The following is a 26,908-nucleotide window of genomic DNA, read 5'->3' on the forward strand; positions in this document are numbered from 1 at the left end:
TAAATGGGCTTAAGTATGTTTTACGACACAATCCGTTTTTGACCGGGACACCCGACGCCGTTAACGGCCTAAAATATAAAATATGTTAATACTTAAACCGATATTTAAAAATTACTATATTCAACGTGAGTAGTAAAAAATCATCGACAAAAATAAAATAAAAAAACTCTAGGTATATAATTTCTAAATTAGGTACGTGTCAAGACATAAATAAGTAGGTACCGACCATATAGTATAAATAGTAACGTTTAAGTAAGATATGGTGCCCCGTCGAATGGAATATTATCGCTTTACGGTTTTCTAAAATAAGTTGAATCGTTTATAAAACTGTATAAAAAATTCTAGAGAAAAAATATAATAATCAAGTAAACCGTTTAAACTATACAATATAATAATAATAGTAATAATATAAGAGATAGTCGAAGAAGATTAAATAATATGGTATTGCATGTTTATTAGTAAATGGCCCATAACTATAGTCTACAATTATTGGACTAAAATTTTCACTGTAATAATGATTATAATTGAGTAGCTAATACTTCCAAAACTAATAAGCTGCCGACCAATATAGTATACATAATATATACATATATATATTATAATAAATAAAAAAATATATTTTATACGTATGTTGCATTTGTTGTCTTGATGTGAAAATTTCCTAGCCTTAAATCCAAAAGTTATGATAAAAAAAAAGGTATTTTTTTATATATTAAGTAAGGTAAGGTAACCCAATTATAAATTAAATGTTATTGTAAAAGAGAAAAAAATAAGAACACAAATTTGTTACGAATAAAATCGTTAACATTAAAAAAAAAAAACTTTTTCAAAACTAAAATTGTCCCAAATCATTTTTCTTAAATATTTCCCTTAGGTTTAACCGTATTGACGTAGGGAAAAAAATTCAAAATATAGAGCAATTAAAATTAAAACCGTTTGTAATATATTGTATAGTTGTTTTAAACTGTTCAGACAATTTTGTTGATTTCCTTATTTTTCCTAACATTTTCTCAAAATATAGTCTAGACAATTAGTTTTGGAAATATGCTACTCGATTGTCGCGCAATAAAAAAAAAATTTATATTATGTATTTTGTGTACCAAAACGGTTATTGCATGCAATTATATAGACAGCATGTAACCCGTATGCCATGGAAACCATGTAGTTTTTTAACTTTTGTGTCGCACACCTAACCTAACCACGTGTGTCAGTGGTACAGAGCTTCGTTATTGTAAACGTTATCGGTCGAATAAACTATGCTTCGCAGACTTCGGGATCGTTCGAAAAGCGACGGGTCGGTGTAAATCGGTTCGCTTGGGTCTCCGAAACGTTTCGTCTTCGGTCCTTCCATTATCAAAGTCGTGTCATTGTTTGTCGTCGGTTCGGCCATTGTTTCGGCGGGAGGTCTAAATCAAAATTGTCGTTATAGCACAGACACGGATAAAAGCCGTGGGGGTCACTTTCAATGTAGACAAAAAAGTGACGACCGTTTTGTTGAGACCTATTTATGCCGGGTTGCGCCAAATATTTACACTTGTTTAACTGGAATTAAAAAATCCATTCTGTCGCGGAAACCATGTTTTTAAATTGTATCTGTTGTTAAAAAATATGTACTCAATCACGAGTTAAATTACAGGGTCATCTATTGAAAATATTAATTTATAGTTAAATTTTGTTATCAATGTTTTATCATTGATTAGACCTTGTATGATAATAATATTAACTTCTACTGCTGATCCCATTTATTCGATAACTAGTATACTGGTAATAACTGGTAAAACTTGTAATTACCTCAACAGAAAACAACGATTGAGCAACATTCGTAAATTTAACACATGTTAATTTAACAAAAGACAAAGTTTAACAAAAGTTAGTGTTTATTACGGTGGTAAATAATTTACCAATAGATAAGTTTGGTGCAACCGGGCATTAGTATTATATATTTATATGTGTTATAACTATACACAAAACTAAAAACATCAACACAGAATAAATAGAAAAGAAACTATAACATATTTACATGGGCTCTTATAGGACGAGATAAAAATATCATTTCCGACATCTTGAAAATGATCGAAAAATAGACAGTGCCGGTAGGTGTAGGGAATTCTCTTTTTCGTTCATTACGGTTGAACTGTTTACTCGACAAACGTTGAAAATGGCGACGACATTCTGTTGTCGGCGTACGACATTTAACAAATGAACAGTGTAGCCACGAATCACAGAAAAATTAAAAAAAAAGGAAATATCTGAGTTCTGGCGTCACTGGCTAAATCTCAATATGTCTGATCGTTTTTTAATAAACTAAAGATTCCCTTTTATTTATTCTGTGATAATAATGTATAGATATAACATTACAATTGTTTAGTAAATTTTATTTGTTAACTTTGTTATTATATGCAATTGTTGAGCCGTCATATTGTTTAATAAAAGCTAATAAAAAAAAAAACATTACATATTTTTAAAATATAAAGCTGTGTACATAAGTAAAATATTTTTGATAAATATGTAATGTGAAAACACATTGCCAAAAAAATAAATTTCTTTGGGATTTCGGATTTGTTGAAACTCCTCCTAACCGAAAGCAATTTATAAGGAAAGTTAAGCGTTTATATAAAAATTGTCATCAAAACATTCTACTTAAGTACACAGCTTTATATTGTAATAATATTTAACACTTAAAAGATTTTCATATGGTTTAAATAGAGTTTTTTTTTAAAAATTCCTACTATGCACACCCAGTAAAGTCCTAACCAGGTACAGTATAATTTTGTATAGCGAGAAATTAGCAACTAGTGGAGTAAAAGCAATTATTAAATCACAAAAGCGATTCTACGACGGTCAAACGCTTTGATGTGAATCTGCAAATTATAAGAATCAAGCACAGTCTAAACCAGCAGAAATTCCCAAAGCGCAGTAACGTATCAATATATTCGCATCTAAGCGTTTTCTTGAATGTGATTTTATTACTACTTCCAAATAACTGGTCTAGGAGAAATATGCACGAATAAAAACGTGAATTTATTGAACGCCAGGAAAAATGTGTCGAGGACGTATTTGGACGTAACTGAAACTGATGTGAGCATAGTCCATGCGTGCGAAAGGTGTGACAGGTATCATAATAACATATTATTGATCTATACAAGTGACGAAAACTAACACCAACCGGATGTTCAGGAACGGTCTGCGGTTGCTGAACGACATGTTTGAGAAGAAGCTGCGCCCGGAAAACGACCTTAACTGATTCGTTGATTTATTGCTGCGCTTGGAACAAACGTCGCCCAGCCCGGAATTGCTATTGGCCATCTCTTCTTTAGCAATTAAAAGCCAGTAACGCCTGTGACAATATTTACTTATTCAAATTCCGTACGCCATAACGACAATTGCGTTGTATAAATAAAATAACAATAGCTCATGGCAAAAAAGTGACTACAAAATGATGCCAAACCGATTAACTCCATAAAATGAAATTTTTCAGGACAGGCGGTTAAAGTTATTTGAAACAATGTAAGTACAATTACCAATATTCTTAGCGCACTCTAGTGGTGAAAAATTCAACTACAGAGTTATTTATCTTGGCCACTGAAAATTATACACTTTTTTAATCTAACCAGGCTGTTATTCGCAATTTGAAAAAAAGTTAAGTTAATCGGTTTGGCATCGAATAGACTCTACGCGAAAATAAGTCTCTACTGATTTGCGAATACCGCGTGTAACTAATTTCTATCGATTCGAATGGGTTTAACGTACTTGTAGTAGATGCCGGCAGACATGGAAGCCGTTATCAGTAACGTCAAGAACATGAAGAGCGAGAAAATCATGCTATAATATTCCCTGCTCGTCAAACACACACTCTCTGGAGCTGGTTCGGACGTCATGGTTTGTTCCAGAGGCATGTCGTACCGGCTTTCGTACACCTACGAAGCAGTAACAATATCGATTACATCATATTTCATTTTTCCTCCACCAAATATTATGGCACTTACTTCAATGACTTGTCTGACTTTCTCTTCTTCCGTTAGAACGGCTCCATTGGGTTCTTCCACAGTCGTTTCGTTTTGATCTTGATCGTCCACATTTCTACGTCTTCTGCCCAATGACGGTTCCGTTCTTCCGGCTTGTAGGGTACAGTAAGCCTGTGTCACAGTAAAACAAATGTTATTTATACTCATTCCTATTTTTGTCTACATTCTCATCTCGGCTACATCAGTTTTAAAAAACACCTGTAAATAGCAAATTTATATTACAATACACCAACCCCCGTTGTCCCTCTTTATCTCACTCAAACAAACTCGTTTTTCTAAGCTTAGACTTCAGTTTAACACCAATCCTCAATAGATCTTATAAAATGCATTGCTCACCTTCGATGAACTCCTATCACTGAACATATCGTACTACAGTAAAATCTATTTTGTTCTGACTTTAAACCTTATCGAAATCCCTTTCCAATCCTCACCCCATTCACACCTGATCACTATCCCATTCCATCGCCTCATCATCCTTTCCTCGTACTCTCTCCATCTTCTCCTCAAGATGATGTTACCGAAATACTTTTTCGATTGGACACATTTTACCAGTTTACACCCTCCGAAGTAACCGGTTTCAGGTTAATATTTATTTTAATTACCGGTTGACATCCATCTCGACAAGTCTTCACAGTAGCTTCGAACACCAAGAAATTGGACTCTGGTATTTTGAACGCGTTGAATCTGGCTTCAAGGCCGTCTCCTTCTCGAGACTTGTCCAAACTGGGAAATACATAATTGTCTACGGGACATCTATAAACGACGACCAAGTTAGAACGCGTGGTAGCTATGCCACATAGCACCTCCGCTAAACGGTCTTACCCGTAACGGTCAATCAATTGTACACTTCTGCCACTGTATGGATCTCTAGCTATAACGTTGGTCGCGAAAATGTCGCTGGCATAGCTGTGCCCGTCTTGAGCGTCCAAACGGAACGTCAGCGGATCTCCAACAGCGATTGTCTGCGTGGGACGACCTTGGAACAAAATGCTCAGACGAACGCGTGAGCTCAATGAATTCTCGGCCGGCAAATATTCAATAGGCATTGGACTTCCGGAACTGAAAAAGATGATTTCAATAAAAAAAAAATGTATCCACATTTGTTAAAAAAAACCCACTTTGCAGTCATGTAACTCGATGTGACGACAGCCTCACCTGGGCCTCGAAATAAACAAGTCAAATTGTACCGTTTGTCTCGGTTGGTCTGCACGTAATCGCTGAACTGCACCACAACTATATTAGTCATGGTGTCCCCGTACTGGCCATACAAAATAACACATTTTTAATAATATATTATGTACAAATTATTTGTGAAAAACGGTACTATTGTCGGTTAACAACACTACTAGAAAGGACTGACGATAGGACAGGTTAGATCAGGTCAGTGAACAGGTCAATGAGTCCCAAAAAATAATTTAACAAAGTCATGACTCAGATTTGGCCAGCAGATTTAGAGTTAAATTTGGCAAAACATATACGAGGTCATCTTTTTCAAAAGGATGTCCTTTTTCCAAAGCTGTACAACGCACTATAACAAACCTAATAGATTTTATAAAGCTGGATAGAATCCGAGATTACTATAGGAATGAAAAATTACAAAGAGGTAGCTTTAAATAGAAATAATAAGGAAAAAGAGATTTGGTCTTGAATAGCCTTTGAAGCTGAATGAAGATTTAAAAAAACAAATCAGAAAAATTATACTTAATCGTTTTGATTGCTTTATAGTACACTTTTAAACAAATATAATCAAATTATAGCTGTTATTCTGTTTGCGCGAAATTGAAACGAATAATATTCAGATTATAGGGTGCATATTTAAGCAGGTTTTTACTACTATCATATTCGCTACAATTCTGTTAGATTAAAATAAAAAATACGGAAAATATTACATATTATAATAACTGCCGGGTTCATTGTAACGTGGAAATTGGAATTCGTGTGACCACCGGTCGTTTTACATTATCCGGCGACCGACATGGTTGCCGATTTTGCATTCATTTATATAAATATTATGGTAAATGCGTATATTTGAAAATGTTATTTAACAAAATAATTTTATTTAATGATTCGTACCCGCAATGTTCCGCAGTCCGGATATCCCTGAGCGCCACTGATCCGCAAAACATTCACCGTACCACCGTTGCCCCTATAGAAACATCTGTCATAGAATCCATGAGTGTATATGCGTCCCAAAAAACCTTCGGGAGTGCGTAAAGTGAATTCCATTCCATCTTCGTTGCACACTTGAGTAACTACAATAATATCGATTAGACGTTGAAAATCCGTAACTAGTGTATTGTTTCAGATCCGAACAATGTTGGGTTTGATCCAATATCGGTCACCTATCTTATTTTCTATTTTTAGTGTTCATAAATGATCTAAATACAAGCATTAAGCAGTGGAAAAACGTTTATTATTTTTTGATGACCTCAAGATGTTTATTACAATTAACCATGTGGACGATAGTCTAAAATTACAACAAGATATAAACAGATTTTCGCCTTGACACTCAGTTAATGGAACACAAACGTTCGCCCATTTCCTATCACCATAAACTTAATGATTCTGATGTCACTGTTCTTAATGGAGCCGAATTTATTCTTTAATCGTCGTCTAGAAATGTCCCGTGTAAAATCTTCGAGCAAATTAAGTTTTAATAACCGTAACTTTACAGTTATCAGTATACGTATCTCGAAACTCTTTTTATTTGGCAAAATTGACAAAGTTCGAAGAGAATTAATTATTAGGACGATAACTTTCAAACTCAACTTGTCTAACCCTACCTATTGTTGACATAGAGTGTCATTGTAAATTATCAACCCCTGTGTAGGAAACTTGAAAATACTTTAGACTCCCAATTTTGATTTAACCTATTTAACGGAACATTGTCAGCTATTGTTATTGTTATTATTGTTACCATCCAGACACTCCTGACTGATTCGACTTCCCATGGCGGCCTTTTCGTAGAAATCGTAATCCGGAGCGTTCTCGAAAAATGCCGGGTTGCCCATGTCAACTAATCGAGATTCCTGGTCACTTAATTCACAGTTTTCCCTCTGGGCTCCGTACGGTGCCGTCCTGTTAACAAAATTACTATATCAATAAATCCCTGTCGCGGGCGACGCCTATATTTGTCGCGGTCCAATGATTTCCGTGAATAGAATTTATGATTCGTAAATTAATTAGCAAATATACGTACGTCTCGTAATGATAAAAAAAAAATTTATATATATATATATATATATATATTAAAAACCAATTGAAATAAAAAAATGAACGTTACTGACCTGTAATTGAACGACCGACAGTTGATGTCTCTCGCCATAGAACATTCCCGTTCACAATGCGATAGCGTAGGCGCGGTAATGAAACGCTTGATCAGTCCTCTCGTCATCCGCATCCGTACACCCATCTATTGCAATAGTTACATGTATGTTATATTAATTTTGGTATTAATAGTACCTATGTGTGGCAATTATTATTAGATTTAAAAAGCGTTATGATCTACAGAGAGAGCCTCTATAGCATAATGTTTGAATTTCGATTTTCGACGAAATTAATTGCGCTAAAAAAAATGAACTTAAAAGACACGAACATTCAGAGTGAGAATAAAAAATGTAACGACCGGTACAAAAAGTAGTAGAGCAGTAAATCGTTGAAAATCAATCAATCCGAAGACCATACGGCTTCTAGTTAGACATCGCTAATGCGTTCTGAGTGTTGGAAGAAGCAGCGAAGAAAATAGGGTTAAAAATCAATACTGATAAAACGAAAAGGATGAATCTCTGCGCTAGTCACAAGCTTCATTATGAGGCAAACTATACAATGGTTAGGTCTCATAGTAATGAGAGGAGTAAATTGAATAGCAATGGCTAATGTAATGGAACTCTCAAGGTAGAAGTCCTCGGGCAGACCTAGGAAAAGATGGATGGACGTGGTGGAAGAAGATTTAGGACTGAAGAGAGATAGTTCAGGATAGTAACAGGAAACGAAGTGATGTTATGCAGTTATACAAAAACTCTTGGTGAGTACCTTTACCAACGGAATAAGAAGAAGATAATACATTATATATTATGTCTTACATACGTGGTCTGTATTTAATTAAAAAAGTATCAAATAAATTTGCACATTTAATATTTTGTTCTCTGGACTTGAAAAATGTCATAATACCTGTTTGAAGCCGTCGTCGTCACATCTTATGTTGAATGGTCTATTCCCGTCTACTCCACCGCCGATACCGTTGCCTCCGCCAAAATATCCAGGTATTCCCAACGGTGGGCCTATAGAAGGTGCTCCCCCGAAAGGTGGTAATCCACTGGGAATAGCCGAAGGGGCATACGGCGGTATTGCGGATCCCAGAATGGCAGGTGTCGATCCGTATCCGTAACTACCACCGCTCAACCCGCCACCACCGCCTTGTCCCAAAAATCCAGGCGCATCGCCCGTTCCGTGACCCCAATATCCCGCAGGACTATCACTCGGGTACTGTTGTGGTCCGATACCCGCGTTTAAGCCTCCCAACGGTAGTCCACCGCCACTCGCGTATCCCGGATACGATCCTCCTCCGTAAATGCCGCCAAATCCAGTGCCTATATTTTATTAAACGCCTGGTGTTAGACGATTCATTTGACAATAATATTAGCGTTTCAATGTCGAAATTACCAATTGGTTTTCCCGGTGTAGGATACGGTGGTTTACCACTGCCCAGGAAGTTTGAACCCGATCCTACGGTGTCGGGTTTGACAAATGGCTGCGATCCAACACCGTCTAAAAACGGTTAAAATTACTACCGACGTTATTAATTTAACATGGATAATATATGTTATTGGGTTGGATACAACAAAATTTCATGTCGCCATTTTCGCGTTACACTTTCACTTTCAGTCAGTGATAAGATATCGGTGATAAAATATAAGAGCAAAATACAAGTGATAAGGAATTAGAGATAAGAAACAAATGAAAAGAGATAACACATCCATGATTTAATGTTTTTCCGCGGAGAGCAAAAAATAAATAATTTTTTCGTTTTTTATCTTACTTATCAGATTTTCATAATAATCGTAGTCAGCGTCGTAGATCACTCTGTGCCCGTCTCTCTGATTGAAACGGCTGAGCCTGCATATTCGAAATCGATCGCTGTACACGGCCGACCGACACTGGAAGCTCACCTGTCGCAGACATTCGTCCAGACACTCGCTCAACGATCGTCCCGTGATTTCCGAATGGAATTCCCCGCCGAGCCTGCTGTTCCTGTAGCGCTGAAACGCCGTGTCCGGTCTACGGCCGTCGGCAAACAGATGCGAAGTGACCGCGTTGTCCGAGAACTCGTTGCCCTTTGCTATAAGCGAATCACCACCTGATTTTTCGTTAGAGATTTGCAAACACACGTTGGGCAGGTGATGGTTGTGAAGGGCGGGGGAAAAAATTAAAAAAACACCCGTGGTACTTACGGTTGTCTAAACAGACCAAGTCGTAGAGGTCGTGCGTCGGACTGCTGCTCACTCTCAGGTCGTCCTTCTGAGACATAGAGTCTTCTTCGAATATTATACATCTACGGATTTGTTCGTCGTACTCGATTGCGCGGCAAAAGTATCTGAAATAAAATCACGGTCAGTCAACGTAGTATTGGCCAGATATATGTCAATTTTTTTAGTGTAATTGGTACTGACTTTTCGGCCCTCAAGCACTGGGCTTGGCACTCGATCAACGATAGGTTAGCGTAAATGTCCACTTCGAAAGGTCCGCCCAATCTCTTGTTTTCTTCTTTGATGAAGATGACCGAGCCGTCACAACGTCTCTCCACTAAAAAAAAAAAAACACCACAGAAATTATTCAAAATACCGGTACGAAATTATCTTCGGTAAATAATTAGTGTTGTACTCACTGTTTAAGCAAGTATTTTCTAAGTAATCCGAATTCGGATCATCTTCGAGCATCTCCGGATGAGATCTCCTTGTAAATCTGGATAACCAACACGTTTTGGCTACCGAGTCATACGTAGCCGAACGGCAGACAAACGTGAATTCGTTCAAGCATTTATCTTCACAATCGGTTCGGTTGGCCGCTATCATCTCCTTGTAGTCTGTGTTTGGCAACTTAAGTTTTTTTCTGGTGTGTCTTTCAAAAACATAGTGCCTACTGACGCACTCTCTTTCAATTCGGCTAGCTAAAAATGTAGTAATGCCATTATTTTTTTACGGATTATAATTATTTTGCAGACAGACGACCACTACGTTGTATTATTATTATTTAGCTTCATCCAAAAATACGTGCAATTTATTTCATTGTTGTAGAGGTAAATTTTAATAACAATACATATTATAAGTCAACAATAATATTACAGTGTTCATTATTTAATTGGACACACTCGGGCTATGATTAATTACGATTAACCGTAAAGTTGACAAACATAATACACTCGCGAAAAATGTCGACAGAACCAGATGAACCAAAATTTGAATAAAATCTAACTAATATACCAAAATATTAATCAAACATATGTTTTACAGCGAACACTTTAAAAGAATTATTCAAAGAGTTCAGAAAATATGGTGAAATATATTGTATTAACCGATTGCTATAAAAACCATTTAAGGTCAACTAAAAATAATTACATTTTTCAATTTTAAAAGTATATTAGTGTCAAGTTTCAACGCCAAGCTTATTAAAGTCTAAAATATTTTGAATTTATGGCTTTTGATTAAATGTTGTTAAATTTTCTGAGAGTATCAGCCGTGTTGTATTAAACGATTTGCAATGTTATTAGTGAAAATCACTAACCTTATACCTTACTGCATATAAAAGAAATCCACTACATGATCATTTTTTTTTTATCAAGTATACCAAAATGCAAGTTTACCATCATAATAATGATGTTATTCGCGTCGTATTGGTACTTTTTTCTAATGCATACACGATTTCAGGCTCTAATTATTAGTTGGACCTTTTTATTCGTATATGATATTATAATTGTGCGGTTTTGATATTTGTCGAAATCATAATAGTTATAATATAGTTTAGGGACATTGGTCTCGGCGTATTTTTTGATGGTATGATGGTTTTTTATAATGTCAGAGTGATTCAAACAATACGGTAGAGGAGAGGATGGGTCGAGTAGATTTTTGTTTCGTCGAAATTATGAACGTATGGAAAATAATATTGGAATGAGCCAAATTGGATTCAATTTTAATCACGTGTTCACAACTACATTTGCGATAGTTATCGCAAAAGGTTGTTCACCTGTATGTCGATCGCATTTCGTAGTACGGTCGGTTGCACACTGTGTGTTTGTTTCCGGAAGTCCGGAAATGATTATCAACCTAACCGAACAAAGATAGCCGGCACAGTAATCGAGGACGGATGAGGAGACAAATTTTTTATAGAACTTTCCATATTAAAAATTGAATTTGCACGATTAGTATTCATTTTTTGCACGCCATCTGCTTTGTCGAACAACAACAAAAAAAAAAAAAATCATATTTTAAAAAGCCAGCACAGTGGGGTCGGAGAGGTCAATTAATGTGTTTAGGAATTATTATCATAAAAAGAAAATACAAAATCTATAATGATTAATAATCATTTGGTTTTTGTTATACAACCTTTTTATACTCGCCAAACTTATATTACATGTTATAGTAATACCTCGCATACTTGACACCATGTTATCACCTATAGGAAATCTATTGAATTAACAAAAGCAGCTTTAGTTTTAAAGTACATTGAAGTGTTCATATTTATCGTTAAGACGTTATTACAAGTATAGATCTCCAACAAAGTAATAGCAATAAACAATAAAAACTTGGCTTCCCGCGATTAGCACGATTGCTTAGCAGTATGATAAAGCAGTGATATATTTACCAAAATTATCAATATAATAATACCGAATATTATTACATAAAAAAAAATAATCTTACAATAGTCGATAAACTTATTAATACGGTCAAAGCGAAAAATAATAATTATCTTTGCATCAACAACTCATTAGTTGTTATAAATTATATGTATACAATACTCAATAGTCAATATATACATAATATAAAAAAAAATCACCGTTTAGTCTCGTTAGGTAATAGCACACATTCTAGTTTTTAATCTATATTATTAATAATTAACTCTTGGGTACCTTTTAGAAACATTAGTTGTTCAAATACTTCATCGCATAATTTAGATCTGGTAGGAATCTGTACAAAACAAGCAAATGAAAAAAGTCCTTCAGCAGAAGCGGACAATGTACAATCTATTTTGTGTCTTAAAATTAAGATGAAAAATACAAGATACTTGCATCTTGAAAATCATAATACATGATACAAAATACAAAAAGTATTTTAAATACCTGTTTTTTAGTTATTGTCCCTCCCTGGTTGTGCTATTAGTGTAGGACTCACAACCCCAATTATCATTTTAGTACTTAAGGTACATACGATTAGGGTCTGTATTTTCTGATAATCCGTATGGAAGAATGCTGTAAAACTAATCTTAGGGTTGATTACAAGAGAAGAAGAAGGGAAGTTTTTAAGGAATTATTTGTTTAAAAGAATTTTAATGGCAACATACACACTTTGGTTACCTATTAAAAGCAAAATATTGTGACGAAAATAATGATAGGTTGATAACCAGTTTCACAAACTAAAAAAAAACTTTAATGTCTTAACTCAAGTGGATTCTACTATCATAAATCTTCAACTAAAAACTTAATCAACTTTAAAGAATATAATATTTTAAACTCCTTCTTCGGTGGTGATCAAACTGATGTATGTGTATTAGCAGATTTCTAGACCATAATTTACTAATTCAAATTTTTTTTTAAAATAATGGTCTTAGAAATGTTTATCTTAATAGAATTAATTAAAGCCACCATAGTCGGATTTTGAAAGTTTTTCGGTTTCTTAGACATCAAACCATGTATAACATTTACCTGGGGATTACCAAAAAAAAAACCCACATAACCAAATGACTGTGAACATAGATGGCGCAGAAATGGAATCAACCAACAGCCAGACATATCGTCGGCTATAACAGATAGACAGACTCGAAGGAACACGCAGACATCACAGTGGCGAAAGCTAGCACAGTTAAAAAGGCACTATCAAGATTTGTGCTCAACCTAAGAGTATATAGACCGCAAACATGGAAGGTTAGGTTGGGTTAGGTCACTGGACTGTTAGGTTCAGACAGTCTGGCGACATCGCCAGATTCATCAGACTCTATTGGTAATTGTCATTCATAATAAACTCGACGAAAGACTTAATCTTTAAGATTGCGATAAGTACAAAAAATTGCTACTTACACGATAAGCAAACTTCGGTGTAGTGGACACTATTGGGGACCAGGACCAGCACACCAATACCTTCTGGGTGCGCTTGTTCTCTTGTCAGGTAACAAGTCGATTCTTCATATTCCACGGTACCGCTAAACGACGCTATACGACTTCCCGGTTGGAAGTCAAAAGAAGTGCAAGTCCGCACAAGATTGTTAGTGGCCGTTCGGTCGCGCAAACACAGCTCTTGACATTTTTCCAGTACTCGAAATGGCGGTGCCGTGTCTCTTACCTACACAAAAGAGAGTACTGTTAATAATAATGAATTCAATGGCCAACATATGTTTAATATGTTTCTGATATATACGAATTAATGTGGTCATTGTTTTGGGCGGAATTTCATTTTGGAACGACCCCTAAATTAATTATTCTAAATGGATATATAAAGGCATCTAAAAATGGCAGACCTTAATTTTGATGTTAACACGTGCCCATTCGTTTATTAAAAAATAAAAATGTTCTATCTCAAAATTGTTCGTTTTTTTTTTTATTTAGGGTAAATAAAAAATATATTGCTTACACGATATTTACTGCTGCTAAGTTCTCTAACAAATTTATATGTGACTAAAAATGTTAAAAAATATAATTTTTCCAAAAAAAGTTTGCGTTATTAAAAATTTGAATAAAACATTAAGTTATAAGAGAACTTTCCAGGACATTTTGTAAAAAAGTTTTATTTTTGTTAACATTATTATGAAGAAAAAAAAATTGTTAAACACAATTTTGATTAGACAAGTGCCGTTAGCACGTGTTTACGTTGAAATGAAGATCTGAAAAATTAGGTGCTTTTTTAAAATTCATTTTTATAACCAATAATTGGTATTGAAGTTTCACCAAAACTAAAATAAGAACCACCCTAATACGCATACATAATAATGAAATTACACTTTGGAGGTAAATTTTAATTAATTTTTTTTAATCATCTCCAAAGTTGTAAAAACACTGTTTTGTGTCATCTTCAGTGTGCTCTGTACGTTTTATATATTTTTAAATGGATTTTATTTGTTGAACTCAAAACTAATCTCAAAAGTCGTGTAGCAAAAGAAAATGCTAATTTTTTTGTTTTTTTTTTAACTCTCTTTACTTTTCTATTACTAGTTTAAAAAATAACCATAAATGATAGAAAAACTTTTGAAGCTAAAAAAAATGTAATTTTTGCGTATAGTATATTTTAAGTATTAATACAAATTTAATAACTCTGTACAATACAGTTTTACATCGTGCTTAGATGTAAAATAGAATAAAAACAAAAGATACATTTTATATGTAGGCTTTTTGCTAAATTTTAATCTGGTCTGAGACTTTGTCCAACACGTCTGGAATCGCCACCAAAGTTGTGAAAAATTTACAAAATAAAAATCAGAATTTTCGCATTTTCTTTGACATTAGCGAGATTTTAAACGAATTTAATTTGTAATTACTTGTAAATGAATTATGTAACTTTTAACACATTACATAAGATCCTCATCTTTGCCGACAAGCCAAATCTACCCCACGAACCTTCAAGTATTTTTTATAATTCCTTTTTTCTTGGGTCCACCTCTACCTTTTAATCTCACTTGGCCTTCTCCGGTTTCTTCATTTTCTTCCTTTCTATTAACTATGTTCTATCAACATGGCCAACCCGTCTCAATCTGTCATCCATTTTCTTGTTTGCATTTGGCACAACTTTCAAACAGAACTACTATTTCACTAATCTTTCTTACACTCCATTTCCATACATCTTTGTCGTCTGAGTTAGTGAGAATATTGTGTTGTACATAAACTAGTTTTATGGTTTCAATAAATCTCACCACATCGTCGTCGAATCCTTGTAACTGATGGTCTGGAAGTCTTTCGTACACAATTCGACCGTTTCCTTGATTGCAAGTGGTTTGTGCTGGAACCGGACAAGAAAATTAGACAATTCAAGTTTATAAAAAATGCAATATCGAACAGAACAAAATATGGAAAACGCTTAAAGTGCCGATACTCACCGACGGAAGGCAATGGGATTGCCAGTAAACTAGCCAATGCAACTAGTAGAAACGAATCGAAAAACGATTTTTTTGTTTCTGCGACACTCATGGTGTACAATATATAATATTGTGAGTATTAATTTTCAATATATTTTTAATGCGATCCGACTGAATGTTGTACGCAACGCGCACGAATGGATGGAAAACGAATAGAATTATTCGCAGAACGTTGTGTTGTAATTTTTATTTACATTTCCACACAAGCTCTGCAGTGGACTATCATAATGGATGTGAAAAAATGTATAGTTTAATTTGATTACAAGTCGTCCGTCGGGCACGATGTTACCTTTAATAATCGAAAACAGAAATAATACATTTAAAACTAGTTAGTTATCCACGGACGGCAGCAACGGTGATGGCAGGATTAATGTTTCACATGAACTAGTTATGGTTTAACGTGTGTATGGACAGGATGCCACCTACCCTTCCACCAGGCGTGCTAAAGCGAATCATCCATATTGGTTATGGTACAGGATTTTCAAAAAGTGGAGGGGAATTAATTTGTGTCAAGTACATTTTCCCATTGTGATTTTCCCGTAGACTTTACAAACAAAGGTTGATTAACGAATACAACTGTACAATTTATCACGAGTTATGACTTGGAGGTTTGTGTTCTAGTTTTATTGGTTTTGGTTAATCGCCACCGGTGATAATAGGTATTTTGTATTTCCAATATACGTACCTATAAAAAATAACCATTAACTGCAATTACTGGTGTCGCTTTGAAATACATTAAAATATAATATTTCCTGACTGACCGAGCTTTGCGAAAAATAGTACAACATATTATATTACCCATGAGACATTTTAAAGGAGGCTATTTAATTCACATCATACTCGAATAAAAAGGCCATGTTAAATAAAAACTATAGCCAATTATGTTGGTACATCAGTATAATAGTTTAAAGCTGGGCCACATAAAACTTTATTGATTCCATTAACACGGTTTGGATCAGTTACAATATAACAAAAAGGTTTATCCATCCAAAAGTTGCAAAAATATATATTTTATACTAGTGAAGGGATGTAGAGTTTAAATACTCTGGATTCGAATGGTATACCTGTATACAGTCTGCTTTTAAGGAGTTTTGTTTAAGGAATGTTTAAGAAAAAAGTGGTTTTAATAAATTTCGACCATGTCAATTAATTATCCGGTTAATTTATTATTTTTCTTTCTATTTGTTTTTTTTTCCTGTATTAAAATTATTGTAGAAGGTGTCTGGGCCATCTTCTTTTTAGCTTTCTGGGAACAACGATTTTTTTTACATAAGCAGAAAATCAATAATTCCTACTTAACCTAATAAAGTAGTCAAAGTACTCGTATATCTTTACAGAATTGAAATCTAAGTACTCGAAATGTTGTCTGGCTTTCTGGTATTAACATAAACAAAACAGACCGCTTTCAATCCTCTTATTATTGTATTTTATAGTTTTATACATTAATAATGTATAAAATATATATATGGAGGTAGATTTGAATGCGGTGTACATTTGAATAATGCTGATAGAATTGTTTTCACTGTGCTGAAAATATAAAAAAAATAATAAAATAGCTAAAGGTTTTGATAATATATTGTGTTCTGTTATCTATGGATTCTGACTATTTATGTGATAAAGAAAATATATAAACATATCATAGACTTAAGTTTTTTTGTTTTATTTTCCTAGGAATTATTTTACTTGCAACTTCATTATTGATAATTCGTAAGTAGAAAATAATAATTTATACAGATCCAAAATGTTGTTTTCTATAATTCCATCAACGTATTAACCTATCTAACGTTGGTTTATTAGAATTATTTTATCTGATTTAATAGTAAATAATATTAACATTTATGCAATAGGTTAGATATGAATTTCAGTAATAAATTACTTTGTTCTTAACTGTTATGTAAAGTTAAGGTTGTATAATAGTTTGAGTTAAGAACCACAACAAAATTAATGTAATATAATGTACATAACTAAGTTGAGTGTTAAAAATTGCTTAAATTTTAAGAAAAATTAGTTAATAACCAAATAGGTAACCATTATATAATATTGTAGGTAATAGGTATATTATATTTTTAAGTTTTATATTTACTTATAAAAAAAAATAGTTTTTTATAACATAAATCAGTTGTATTGTACATATTAATTAGATACATTAAAATCTGTCCCTTTTAGATTCAAATGTTGCCCATAGTTGGGGTAGATTTGAACTAAAACGAAGTTTTATTTAAAAATTGATAGATTATATAAAATTACTTAATTGGCGAGGTTTAATTATAGGTTGTAACTCTTGAACTTGAAATTTGCAATAATATAAAACTGTGGAATATAATAGGTAATATGATTTTCATTTAAATGCTTAATTTCATATCAAATAAATATCACTTACTGCTGACTTTATATCACTTATTCCATAAAAAAAACTAAATCTAATTTAACTAAATTCGCAACAGACATTATAGTATTTACAGGGGAGGCCAAAGCATATAGTTAGTACCTTATTATCAAAGCAAATATAATAATAAAGCTACTTATATCATCTGAAAGTGAAGAACTTTATCTGTGTCGCCTCGACGAGTGTTTTTTAGTAGGTAATAGTTTTTTATTAAAACAAAGGTAAAAAGAGTTTTAAAAAAAAAATTGTTAAGAACTCATTTTTGGTTTTTTGTAATCAAGAAGTTATTATAAAAATTCCGTCGAGGCGACACACATAAAGTTCTTAATTTTCAGACGATTTAAGTAACTTTATTGTAAGACAATTTTTGGAAAATCTGTACCAAGGAAACCGTTTTTTCTCAACTTTTTTTTCAGATCTCTGTCGAGGTTGCTGCGATAATCATGAAAAGAGTCCTGACTTCTGAATTAACTAAATAACACATCACAGTTAAACGTTTAAGGTAAGATTTTGTAAAAAATTGCCTATACTTTACTCCTTAAAAATGGGCGGAGTGAAGTAAGAATATTAAAAAATCCCGATACCACCTACTCCTTGGCAATCGGAATGAGAAATTCTTTTGTCTCTGCATAATATTAAAAAAAAAATGAAACGCTGAGAGGAGTTTTGAATCGAATCAAGAGTTCGGTTCGGAAGTGAGGAATTTGCAGAGCAAATAAGTAAACAGCATATTATTATTATTATTATTTGGTCTGTGATCGAACAATAGAAAAATAGACTTTGTGAAGTGATAAAACTGCGGAGGGGGGAAGGGCGAAGGCTTATGAGGAAAATAGTAGCTCCCCCCCTATAATTTTCAATAGATTTCCGCTTATGAGTGTACCTACATACTATTATATATTATTATATATACCTACACGGAAAAAAAACTGAAAAAAGGTAGGCATAAAATATATGGTTTAGTAAAATAAACACACACAAAACGGGAAAATTGTGCGCGCCAACGACTTTTACGTTTTGGACTCACTGCGGGTCGTTATCTTCTAATATTATGGCATTGTGTTATCAGTAGTGAGTTGCGACACAAGTGAGAAAAATTGTCAATAAATGCAGTAAATAAAAATAAAAATAAAACGCCGTAAAAAAATAATAATATTATTGCAGTTGTTGTTCCGCTTCGTATCTACGAAAAATCAGCTGACCTCTCTCGCTCGAGAGAATAATAATAAAGTGACTTTAGCTTTCCAATACACAGGACGAGACGCGCTGTTGAACTTTATTTGTATTTCAATTGAAAATCGAGAATCGACCATTTTTGTTTTGTTTTTTCCGTCCAACTTTTTTCAATAAACGATATAGTAGCAGCTATTTGCTTTTTTTTTTTGGTCCGCGTTGGTTGTACGGTTTTTATTCTTTTTGAAAAGCATTCCCAAATTGTTCAGACAACAGTGTAAGTACATACTCCACTCGACCACCATGTACGACAACCCGGGGACGCTCAGAGACCTGTGCATCGACTATGTGTGCGACAACATCGAAAAACTCTACATGGCCGAACAGATTAGCGTGACCGACTCTCAGCCGTCCGAATTGGAATACATGTTTATCGACAGTAACGTGTATCTGCCGATGGAAATATCCGAGGTCCTATTGACCAAACTCAGCGAACGCAATAAACTCAACGACGAGACGTTGTCTCTGTTCAGCCATAAAAACGTTTATCTAAGGTTGGTTCAATTTGTTTTTTGATCGAAACAACTCTTTACTTACTTATTTTAATCTACTTGAATAGCAGAGATGGACACTAAAAGTTATTGTATTTTTGTTACAATGTATTTGTAATGGAGAAATACAAAACAGTTATTACATAACCATTGATTACATTCGTGGTCAAACTTGCATACATAACTTAATAAGTAAGTATGTATGCAGTACGGTTTTACTTGTTCCACAATAGATTTGAACCAAAAACACCTGTGTTAAAATCAAAAGTTGATGACATTTCGGAAGGAATGTTGTGAACTTTTTTCAAAATATTCCCTAGGTAAAAAAGTTATGACCATGATAAAAAAAAAAAAATGTAGGATATTTCTTTTTTAAACCGTACACAACATTACTAAGCCAAAAATAAGTATAAGGAAACCCAATATAACAATTAATAATGGGTTTACAACTGTTTGTCACTTTTATTTTTGACACTAGGTATCTTTACTTTTTTATTATATTGTACATTATTGTACACTTAATCCTCTAAAAAAAAAAAATTCAAAACAATTATCATATCTGCCCTTTTGATTTTAGCGTCAATGAGTTATCAAAAAAGTATTGATAGACAGGAAACTTTTATTTCTTTAATCAACAGACCGATTTCTTCATAAAGTTAGTCCTTTAAAATAAAAAAAATATATAAAAAACATACATTTTTTAAATGTATATATATATATTTATTTTTCACAGCCTTATCAGCTTAATATATTGACTAATCAACATTTTCAGTATATTAGTCATAACTTAAGTGGCTAGCGCTCTAGAAAATATGAAAAATACCATTTTTTTTTTTTTTAATTTAATAGCATTTTAATAATAAAATGTTCTTTGATTCAAATTTTCTTACACTGAACAGATTTCCTCCCAGATTAGCATCGAAGAGATTTCAATTTTAAGTAATTAAATAAAAGTAAAATTTGTACATTTTCAACCAGGGATTAAAGGAATTTTGCCCAATTCAACATTTACATTATTTGTTATTACTATCACAAAATGATTATTATTTTTTTTTTAATTAATCTATTTAAAATAGTAAATTGCTTATCATAATAGTATAATATCTTCTAAAAATTAAACAAATTTAGAATTTCATAGATTTTTATTAAAATATTATACTATTATTCATTTTGATTAACATTGGTTTTAAATAAAACAAATTATGTAAATTTTGACTTGGTAACATTTTTAATAAACAGTTGCCCAAGAAGGTATACATTTTTTTTTTTTTGGCGCTTATACATTAAATAAAGTCACATTATTAAAAAACAAATTGTCACTTTAATTTATTTTTTTAGTGGCAGCCATATAATAACCATATTAGTTAATAGCCACTTAATTATACCATTTATTTTTTAATAAGAGGATCACCTTTTTTACGATGATAAAGTCGTTTTTTCTGTATTCATATTTAATTATAAAAAATTTCAAATGCCAGATATTAAAACAGTTTAGCCCTATGTATTTGACTTACATTTATTTAAGATAAATGTATTGTATTTTTCTAAAAACCATCATATGATGACAGCGTTTAGCCATCAAGGGCCATTAAGCTACGTGATATGGTAAATGTGTTTTAAATTTGGCCATCTCTGTCGAGTAGTTTAGAGTGAATAATCATATTTAAACAGCACGTCAGTTTTTTTCTGACTTTTTTAGTTAAAAAAGTTATGTGTTTAAATTGTGTCATGTTTTTTTCAGGAACGTCGTTTTACCAAAAACCAAAAATTTGACCACTAAAGGCTTGAGGACGTTGAAAAAGCATAAAATCAAAAAGCTTAAAGCGCGTGGATTAAAGTGTACCGTCAATGAGCTGGTCGGTTCATTGGGCGAATGGACGACACATAATTTGGAAATGCTTTGTGTGTCCAACAGTTCGTTTCTTAGTGATTCATAGTAAGTTTATATAATGTTCGACTAACAACCATACTAGGTTGGTAAATAATTCGACGAACCTTAAAGAGTATGTTGATTAAGGTTATTTAACACGGTGTACTTGCCTTTTGTTTTTCAAACAGTCTGTATTTTTGTGTTACTATTCTTATCATAAATTAAACGTTGTGATTATTCAAAGGCAATTAATACCTAGATACCAATTTCCTATAGGTTGCTTAAAAATTAAAACACTTTTTGAAATGATAGTTCAGTGTACATTTTTATGTATTATTATTATGATTGCTGGAGAGTGCAATGAAACTAACATCAAAATAAACAATTAGTAAATAATTAAACATTTTTTGTTTTGAATTCAGATAAAAGTAAACAGTCAAAACTCTATAACAAACAGATTTCCTTGTTATATGATTTTTATTATTTTTGTGAAATGTCATTTGTGTTATTAATTATTACGACAAAATATGAGTATTTATAATTCTTATGATTACATTTTAACTGCTCGTTTAAAGGTCAGGGAGGTTACAGATTTTTAGAAATTTTTACTATAGTGTTATTATGGATTTTCCTCGATGAAAAACACAATTTACTACAAATTATTGACTTATTGATTAAATGTTTTATTTGTTTGACTACAGATCCATATTTTTTGGAAATTTTTAAAAACTTGTAAATTTGTATTACTATTCGAAACATTAAGATGAACTATTTAAATTTTGATCTTACGAAATATCCTTGACGTATGCGTTTTTCTATCCTGTAAACTAACTACTAAAGCAATCGGTCTTGTATTTAAAAAAATTTCGTTAGTCCAGATGAAATTTTTTTTTAAAAAACCTTGTTGTAAAACCAATACTTGACACAAAACTTGGCTCAAAAAATGAAATCTGTTTATTAATATGTTGTATGGTAAAACAAAATTATTTGTATTAACGTGCGTCGTGTTAACAACATTACTTATTTTTTTGTTCTAGTGAAATGAAATTTTGTGTCACCGTATCGTTATCGAAATTAAAAAATTTGCGCTCTTTGGACGTGAGCAACACGGAATTCAGTACAAACAATTTGATAGCCGTGGTCGAAGATCTCCCACACTTGGAGTCGTTGGATATTTCCAACACCAAAGTGGACACACTATTGCCGTTGGGAAAGAGAAAAAATCAACTAAAAAAATTAAGCGTTTACAACTTGAAGGTACGGACGGAAATCATATAATCATACCGACATTTACTGTGTTATTTTATTTTTGCAATTTATATAAAATTACCGTTATAATTTTCAGGAAGCTACAATGCATCTTATTGCTTTTAGCCCGCTAAAATGTATGACATCGTTGACACATTTGGACTTGTCCAGCGAAAAATATTCTAATCCCTTCGAACCGTTCACTTGTGACACGCCTTGGATTCAATTTCTTACCGATCCCGATTGGTTACCCAATTTAGTTTCACTAGACATTTCAGGTAAAACAATCAATGTCCATTATTTTTTTTTATAAGGGTATTAATACCTAGTTAAATTTTAAGTGTTGAGGACATTCACATCAATCATCATCATTCATCATTGTCTAATCGTCTTTGGCCTTGACAATAAAAAAAACATAATTAAATTAAAAAATAAAGTTTATAACTTTTCATAATAAAACTATACTGAATACCGTTTTTTTTTTTGCAGGAAGTAACAACGTCGGACCTAAAATTATGCAAGACTTTCTCGCTACTCACCAAAAGTTACGATTTTTAGGATTAATGCACATGGACGACTGCGGGTTGGCCATGTTCACGATGCCTACTCATCCGTTTTACAATTCAGACTTAGTGGTAAAATTTAAAAAATTATTTTCAATCTAATTGTATTCTGAGTTTGCGTAATAGTATTACTCAATATTTAATTTTAACAAAAACAAAATAGGTCACCGGCGTCGTTACGCAAGAACAATTGTTGGCGGGTTTGAGACGCTACACGAAGAGACAGACTTACATACAAAAGTGTTTATATCACTTGTTCAAATGGACAGAAAAATACGACTCTCCTAAAGTGGAAATAATCGAAGTAATTCAATTTTTATTTGCCAATTATTCAACTCTCATTTTATCATTTTTTTCCAGTTGATTTTAAACGCAATGAACAGTTTGTACGATCATTTTTCCGTCCAAATGGCAGCTACCGCTTGTTTGTATAATTTGACAAAAAGCGATCTAGCTTCAAAAATACATCCCAGTGTTTTGGCAAAAGTCGTAGAAGCCACTTTGGACGCTATGGAACGCTTTCCGAATCATAATCAGTTACAAAAAAATACTTTGTTAACATTATGTAGCGATCGCATATTACAGGTAAAAAAAAAAATTATTGTCGTTTTATTGTTTTGATAAATGCAGATTTTTCATTTCGAGAACCACTCAAATTTTATGAACTGAATAAAACAGAAAACTACAAAACTAAAATTTTATACAACTAACTAAGACTTAAAAACATACAACGGACCACAATTTATACAATACATTTTGCGACAAATTGTAGAATTTAAAATTTCTTCATGAATATTATTTTCAAACCAAACTATTTAATAGCTGTTTTTTTAAAATATTTTTCAGGATGTGAAAATGGATAAATTCAGATGTGCAAAGTTGGTGTTGGACTCGTTGCATACGTTCAACGATGTCGTCATGAACCGCATGAGTGTCGCTATATGCAGTATACTCGGTAATATTTCATTGACAATATTTCAATGTCGACTTGCAATTTTAATGACCGTCCTCTGTTTTAGCCGCAAAGATATCGACGTCCGAAACGTCCCAGTTGGGATCCAACCCAAGATATATGTCTAAACTATTGTTGATAGTGCGTGAAAAATTGTCCACCAAAACTGTAGACGTGACCATGAAATTCACATTAAGCGCACTATGGAATTTGACTGGTAAACGTTCTACCTTTAGAAAAAAAAAAAAGTTATTAACTTGTAATAAGCCTAACATATTTTTTTGTCTAAAAAATATGTTTACAGATGAATCACCGACAACGTGCAAAGTATTCATCAACGAAGGTGGCTTGCAACTGTATATGGAAATATTAAATACATTTATCGATGACAGTACCGTAGAAACAAAAGTACTCGGCTTAGTAAATAACATTGCCGAAGTGCCACACTTGCGACCTAATCTATTTAGTAACGATATTATTCCCACATTAAGGTACGCGGTGCATTAGAGACGAATAATTAGAAACACTAAAAAAATAAACGATGTATTAATTATTTTACAGACGTTTGCTCATGTCTCAACAAATCGATGTAAGCTACTTTGCGGCCGGAATCATTGCACATTTAGCTTGTGAAGACGGTTGGGAGACGTACAGTATGAACGGTAAAACCAGAGTGTTGGAAGAACTCCGATTTGCTGTAAAGCAATGGGTACCGCCCGAAGGTGAAATGGTCGCTTATAGGTCGTTTCAACCTTTTATCGGTCTGCTCAACTCCAACGACATGCCGCAAGTCCAACTGTGGGCCGCGTGGGCTATACTCCACGTCTGCACTAAAAACGGTAAGTCTTGTAGCCGACGTAACAATAAAGGTGTTGTTCTGAATAATTATTGCGCATTGATGATTTGATTATTGTTGTCTTATGTTTCAGGCAAGAAATACTGTGCGATGTTGGAAAAAGAAAATGGAATTGTGATACTTCAAAACATAGCGTGTAACAAGTCTGTCGACGCCGAGGTGTGCGAGTTGTGCTACCGAATATTACAATTGATGTTTGAATACAGGTAATGTCTGTAAAAGGTCGATATGTCCAACGCCCTACGCGAGTGTGATTGTATACCGATATTGTGTTATAGGAACGTGACTAATCCGGTTGTACACGTCGTAAACGCGGTTTACTAGTATATGTAATACATACAGTCTTCTTATTTCTTTAAACTCGAGTTAAACTATTATTTTTCTACTAAACTTAATTTAATTTTGTAAGCCAAAATGTTAAAAATCTACGTAATATTGGTTTCCAGTATCGTTTGTTTATTCTTGTAAATATTGTATATTAAAAAACAATTAAAATAATTATGTCGACCGTTGATGAGATTCAAAATAGTTTTTAACTTTTAAGTGTATTTTATGTTTTTAGTTTTAGAATGTATTATTATTAAACTTATTTATTACTCATCAAATATACCTATTCGACAATATTGTTATTTTTAATAAAATATTTCCGTGTTTCTAAAAAGTTATTTTAGAAATTAGACTATTGAAAAATGTTTTATTAAAAATAATTAATATAATAATATACACACTGAACTTGTATAAATAACAACATTAATTTTAAAGAAACATACAACACATTAGTTAATTTAATCAAATTAAATCTTTATTTCATTTTTATCATTGTTCTATGCTAAAATACAATTTTACCCAATTGTATTCAATTTATCCATCAATAAATTTAAATCTGTACTAATCGTAGACCTTAACTTACTCTTGCACTAGCTTTTATCTTATTCATTAATACAATTTTATAGGGAAAAAAACATGGTTTTAACTATAAAAAATATCAATGTACATTTAATAAAAAAAAAAAAGTTTTACAAAATTTGACTACAGTAAATAAAATAATGGATTTTTTAGTAGAATATATTATATTTGTTCAAATAACCGTGATCTCTATAATTTAATATTTTATTTATGTACAAAATGTAATTCACATCAGTATTTATTGTTAATAATTAGTTATTTTATTGTGTATTATACAAAAATACAATTATTACGATATAATCATGCCGACTGGCCGGCTCTTTTCATCAGTGTTGTGATAATTAACGCGGATAAAATTCTGTAATCGTTTTAGCTTTACTAATTTTAATTATTTTACTATATTCTACCATTGCCGTGTATAAAAAAAAAGCTACGGCTATCCGATAACTGTTTCTATAATCGAGCACTGCTATTTAATTATTACTGTCGATTACGACATTACTGCGCTATATCGATATGTTCGCCAGCATACCTTATGTTTATCGCTTTTACTACTTACATATAATTATGTGTGTATAATTTAATCAAATGATTGACGTCAATGTCGATTCGTGTTTTAACTTTTATCGTTGTAATTAAGTGCTCAATATTGATAACGTATACTTCTTGTTGCTGTTTTTTTTTATTATTTAGTTTAATATATTTTTTGCGTACTTAATACAATGGTTATTTTTTAATAACACTACGATGTATAGAAAATAGTACGTCGATAAAAAAAATAATTTTTAAAAAATACTACCTATTAAATATAATAATATATCTAGCCCGTTTAAATATAATATGTTTGTAAATATTTTATGTTTTTTCAACGTACTTTTAGTGGTTTTTTTTTTTAAATGTAAAATATTATACTGTTTGTATAGAGTTTTCGTTGATGTTCAGTTAATTCAATTTTCAGTTAATCTTAAGCATAACATATAATACAATAGTGTTGCGCCAATGTTGTACCTAACTGATATAGTCGTCTGTGAACGATATTGTGCTGGT

The 26,908-nt window shown here is 32.6% G+C and overlaps 2 protein-coding genes across 3 annotated transcripts; one reads left to right on the forward strand and one right to left on the reverse strand.

Annotated features, from left to right (window-relative positions):
• Positions 1 to 850: 850 nt before the first annotated feature.
• Positions 851 to 15,822, reverse strand: LOC126845652 (uncharacterized). 2 transcript variants are annotated; one of them, XM_050584444.1, is made up of 19 exons: positions 15,318 to 15,822; positions 15,135 to 15,220; positions 13,312 to 13,573; positions 9,910 to 10,191; positions 9,695 to 9,827; positions 9,476 to 9,618; positions 9,064 to 9,363; positions 8,688 to 8,792; positions 8,196 to 8,614; positions 7,313 to 7,437; positions 6,943 to 7,103; positions 6,099 to 6,277; positions 5,144 to 5,283; positions 4,848 to 5,084; positions 4,628 to 4,778; positions 3,987 to 4,136; positions 3,751 to 3,917; positions 3,167 to 3,337; positions 851 to 1,406 (listed from the first exon to the last, which is right to left on the reverse strand). In XM_050584444.1, exons 1-19 carry the CDS (start codon positions 15,406 to 15,408, stop codon positions 1,208 to 1,210), a joined length of 3,501 nt encoding a protein of 1,166 aa, XP_050440401.1. In that variant the 5' UTR covers positions 15,409 to 15,822; the 3' UTR covers positions 851 to 1,207. The 2 variants fall into 2 exon arrangements, with proteins under 2 accessions (XP_050440401.1, XP_050440400.1); XM_050584443.1 differs by having other exon boundaries at positions 9,064 to 9,381.
• A 2,990-nt stretch (positions 15,823 to 18,812) lies between these two features.
• LOC126845827 (protein zyg-11 homolog B-like) lies at positions 18,813 to 25,636 on the forward strand. Its single transcript, XM_050584759.1, has 13 exons — positions 18,813 to 19,469; positions 21,208 to 21,402; positions 22,374 to 22,593; positions 22,682 to 22,862; positions 23,074 to 23,219; positions 23,311 to 23,451; positions 23,508 to 23,732; positions 23,994 to 24,102; positions 24,167 to 24,316; positions 24,404 to 24,590; positions 24,661 to 24,938; positions 25,029 to 25,161; positions 25,234 to 25,636. The coding sequence occupies exons 1-13, from the start codon at positions 19,219 to 19,221 to the stop codon at positions 25,277 to 25,279; spliced, it is 2,262 nt and encodes a 753-aa protein (XP_050440716.1). The 5' UTR covers positions 18,813 to 19,218; the 3' UTR covers positions 25,280 to 25,636.
• The last annotated feature ends 1,272 nt before the right edge of the window (positions 25,637 to 26,908 follow it).

Source organism: Adelges cooleyi, unplaced genomic scaffold (assembly GCF_023614345.1).
Source record: "Adelges cooleyi isolate 19-005CV unplaced genomic scaffold, UGA_ACOO_1.1 ACOO_flye_CR_arks_rails_tigmint_CR_PRNA_8, whole genome shotgun sequence".
Classification (NCBI taxonomy): domain Eukaryota; kingdom Metazoa; phylum Arthropoda; class Insecta; order Hemiptera; family Adelgidae; genus Adelges; species Adelges cooleyi.

Bases quoted from the DNA above. Each gene is read 5' to 3' on its own strand.
- LOC126845652 (XM_050584443.1), bottom strand. From the start codon at position 15,408: ATGAGTGTCGCAGAAACAAAAAAATCGTTTTTCGATTCGTTTCTACTA. The intron at 8,793-9,063 runs GTAAGATAAAAA...AACCGTTTTTAG, and splicing joins TTATTATGAAAATCTGATAA to ACGGTGTTGGATCGCAGCCA. The intron at 7,104-7,312 runs GTCAGTAACGTT...TTTTGTTAACAG, and splicing joins TGTCGGTCGTTCAATTACAG to GACGGCACCGTACGGAGCCC.
- LOC126845827 (XM_050584759.1), top strand. From the start codon at position 19,219: ATGTACGACAACCCGGGGACGCTCAGAGACCTGTGCATCGACTATGTG. The intron at 21,403-22,373 runs GTAAGTTTATAT...TTTTTGTTCTAG, and splicing joins TCGTTTCTTAGTGATTCATA to TGAAATGAAATTTTGTGTCA. The intron at 22,863-23,073 runs GTAAAACAATCA...TTTTTTTTGCAG, and splicing joins AGTTTCACTAGACATTTCAG to GAAGTAACAACGTCGGACCT.